The sequence below is a fragment of the Sinocyclocheilus rhinocerous genome, unplaced genomic scaffold, assembly GCF_001515625.1.
Source record: "Sinocyclocheilus rhinocerous isolate Xijiao unplaced genomic scaffold, SAMN03320098_v1.1 scaffold1144, whole genome shotgun sequence".
NCBI classification, from domain to species: Eukaryota; Metazoa; Chordata; class Actinopteri; order Cypriniformes; family Cyprinidae; genus Sinocyclocheilus; species Sinocyclocheilus rhinocerous.
In genome coordinates this window covers 225145-229186 of record NW_015654501.1, presented here as the reverse complement: position 1 = coordinate 229186, position 4042 = coordinate 225145, and the positions used below count along the sequence as shown (strand labels likewise).

General features: G+C 33.6%; 1 protein-coding gene across 1 annotated transcript in view; it reads right to left on the bottom strand.

The window, feature by feature from the left end:
- znf513b (zinc finger protein 513b) overlaps positions 1–3581 on the bottom strand; it is a 7348-nt gene extending 3767 nt beyond the window's left edge. Inside the window, exons 1-2 of the mRNA XM_016523933.1 lie at positions 2940–3581; positions 1226–1354 (exon numbers count right to left, since the gene is read on the bottom strand). Of these exons, the coding sequence (XP_016379419.1) occupies positions 1226–1354; positions 2940–2979 (169 nt within the window). The 5' untranslated portion in view covers positions 2980–3581. The remainder of the gene's footprint in view (positions 1–1225; positions 1355–2939) is intronic.
- Positions 3582–4042: the final 461 nt, after the last annotated feature.

Here is a 4042-nt window from a genome sequence, read left to right as displayed (position 1 = left end):
GTCGGGGCCCATCTCCTCCCGCTCGCTCTCCGTGTCTCGTGGGTCCTCGAAGTCGCTCTCCATGCCGAGACGGTTGTAGCTGGAACAGTCCTCATCGCTGAAGCCGTACACCGGCATTCCCATGTCAGCCGTGACGGAGTCTATCGGGAGATCACAACATGCTCTGTTATGTTTTTTTTTTTTAAACCATTTTCTTTACTGTTTACGTAGGAAGTATATATCAAAGATTTCATGATACTTAAAATAAATAAATAAATAAAGAGATACAATACAATACAATACAATAAATTAGGGTCATCAAAATGTCTAGTCTGTTCTCCCAGAAGAAAATGGCTAAACGTTACGTAGTACACTAGCATATAGATGACTTGACATGGACTATAAGCCACAAAACCTAATTTTCAATTTAATGCAGTTTTCATTTATCACAAAATCACTGTAAAGCAAGGCCTTAAGTTGTTTTTTGTTTCTGTGACATCAATAATATAAATACTTAATAAAAAAAAGCAATAATAATAATAATATTATTATTATTATTGAAAATATTACATAACATTATAACAACAACAATAAAAGTTGTTACTTCTATGTAAATGTTACTTCTACTACTACTATTATTATTATCATTATTGATATATTATAACAGTATACTAATTTTATTACTATTATTAGTATTAATACTACTAATAATAAATTATTACTATTAATTACTATATAATTAATTACTATTATTGATACAATATTATAGTATATAAATATACGTATATGTATATATATATATATATATATATAAAATCATCAATATTATTAATAATAATTATTATCATTATTAATATAAAACAAAGCTATTGTATCAGCTATTCTACAACAGATTATTATTTTAATATTCTAGTATTATATTAATTATATCATTATTCTTAATGTTATTATTATCATTAGTGTTAATAATAACAGTAGTACTACTAGTAATAATAATAATTATTATTATTATTACTATTATTATTATTATTATTATAACTACTATACAACAAGGTTTTCACAAAATCGAATTAGTAAAGTGTATTTTTATACACAACAGCTATTCTACAAAAGCTTAGAAAGTGGGTCATCCAGTTTTTAAAGTCTATTAAAATGATCTATCCACAAATGTTTGGCTGAAGTATGGAACAGTACAGCAAAAAAATTGTAAACTGACTTAAAGTAATTCATATTCCATATCACTGACCTGAGTCCCTCTCAAAACCCACGATCCTGTAGTCATTTTCTCCAAAGCCCAGCTCCTGTCCCAGGAGGAAGTCACTCTCCAGGACCAGGTTTTCCTGATTGCCGACTGCCGCCCCATCTTCAGCTCCCACTGCAAACAAACAACATCACAGTCAACGATAATATCATAGTTTACTTTATTATAAAACAAGTGTCTCATCCTATTTTTAGGCCAATTAAAACTATTAATCCATCCATTTAATAACATTATTTTTACATTTAGACATTTTGTCAAGTAATTGCTTGGCTGAAGTATGGAAGATTTTAGTGATTTAGTCAATTTTCTGAGTGAATGTTGCGTAAAATGGTGTAAAATGTTAATTTAATCATATCGTACATCATATAGCAGCAATATATCAGGCTCCTTGTTCTACTGATACCGCCATTGGAAATTGAAAACTATATCTTAACATTCTCTGATTTAGTGAATTTTATAGATATTACACATTCTAGAAGAAGCCTTAGATGCAGTGTATCTGATAATGATTCTCAGTCATATCCAGTAAATGGGTTTGAGAGACTTGTACAGTGATAAGACTGACGGTTATCAGCACTGGAGCTCTGGAATGAGGAAAGAAATACGTCAGGGATGAATGAAGGAGGAAGGAACAGTGGAGAGACGGCAGATAAAAGGAGGGAGTCGGGTCAGAGATGGGTCCCGCGGCAGGAACAGGGGTCTGTCCTGAGGAAATGCAGTGAGGAAAGAATGACGACAGAAGAGGGGAAGCCGACATGTTTTCACTGAGATAGAGCTGATTCTTAAAGACTCGTAGCTCAACATTAAACAAGGGCTTTGGAAACTATCATTTAGTCAAACTATTTCCTTTAGAACTTATATAAAAGCTCATGAGGAACTAAAAAGAGCTGCTTTCAAACAAAAGGAAAGGTTAGACTTGTGTTTCTCCAATAAAAGCCCACATGATCTTCGATATTAATTTTGACAGAAAAGGACACGGGCATTTTTTCAACATAATAAAGCACTGCAAAAAGCAAGTTAATGGGAGTGAAAATAAAGTACAGTAGAAACTAATTAAATCAGATTTAAAAAAACAACAACAACAATAAGTGTTGTGAAGTGACTCAATATATACATTTTTATAAATTATTTGTATTATTTATTTTAAAAATGATGATGATGATGATTTTGATATAAGTAGTTCAGTCAGTCAGTCATGTGAATAGTCTTAAAATATAGTGTGAAATATCGAAATATGTCGATATTTGGCCATTTTCTTAACACTTAGGCCTATTTCAACAGCAAAATTATTAAATACATGAAAATCGGTGGTATCATTGCAACACAGAAGAAAAGCAGAAGACACTGCCCAACTTAGAACAACTACAGAGAGAGAAATCAGGAGATCTGCAAAACCTACATTTGACAGACTCTGGATTGGAACGTTCTCTAAATATGAAATATATGCTGCTGATTTTTAACATTTGAAATTAAGATCAAGAGAAACTAAAAAAAACCCAGAAATGTCTGAATGAGGTCATCAAATAACTAGAGGCAGACTGAATGTGGGCATCTTTTTATGCTCTTGTTAATAATTATCAACAGAAATAAACACAATCACACTGATTTCAACAATAAAACATGAAAATCAGGCGTTAATATTAAAAAATAACAGAACTGTCAAACTGTGAATTGAAGTGAGAAAGAAATCCAGACTTACATTTGACAGGCTGTGGGTTAGACTGTTTTCTTCTAGGCATTTTTCTGAATGTGTCTGTTTATAATCAGCAGTTCCCTGTTGAACTGATCTTCATCACCATCATCTTCCTCTTCCTCATTTTCCTCTTCCTCTCCCGAACAAAGAGTTCCTCAAATGACTCATAAACCCCGAATTAAACACGTTTTATACTGTGTATCCCCAAAAATCATATCCAAACCTCCAAAAAAACTGAAATTCCCCTGTTATTATTTCAGTTAGCGTGAGCTAATATTAAACTGCATACATAATTCATAGACAAAACTGCAGAAACGCTGTCATATACGACTATATGACTTTTACATCGCGCAGCTGGCGCCTTGAGTCTGTTATCAATCCACATCAATGAAAATGAAGATATTTAGGATATAATTTGTGTGTATCTTGTTAACAGTCGCAGGCTAACTAGCATGACCAGCTAGCCCAAAAAGAGAACATACAATAAAAGTCCCGTGTTTATAACCACTGGACAGCCAGCAGCGGGAATATCAGCGTCTCTCCATGAGGAATTATTCGTCCATGTGGATTTTTATCCCTGTAAAGTGTCTCCAAGTGTTGAAGAAGTGAAAGTGTACAAGTTTCATTGCTGCTGGAGTTGTTGTGATGTATGTGCAGCACAGGAAGTGATTGAAAGTGTTCAGCGCGAAACAGGTAAAACAGCGACACCTACTGGACCATAGATATGTATAGACCGCATTCGACGAGAAGGGTATAACTGCAGCCCGGAGATCTCCAAATGGGGACAATAGTATCCAGCTGCAGTCCCGCCGCCACAGCAGTTTCAGAACCGCAGCCACCGAACCGGAAGTGAGGGGCGGAGCTTACGTTCTTAACAGAGTAGCGCCACCTTACGGTTTTTAAGGGGTAATTTGCTTTTATTACACACAATACGTCATACTTTATATACAGTATGTATGCATTTTATAATGATATATTAAGCATTTTATAAACATTAATCTTGTGTAATTTAGTTGTAGGTCTATACAGTTATTCGTTTCATTGTATTATGCGAGTTATTTCCTGTTTGTGATATTAAAAATAATGTTTGAAACTTCTGGGCATTTTAT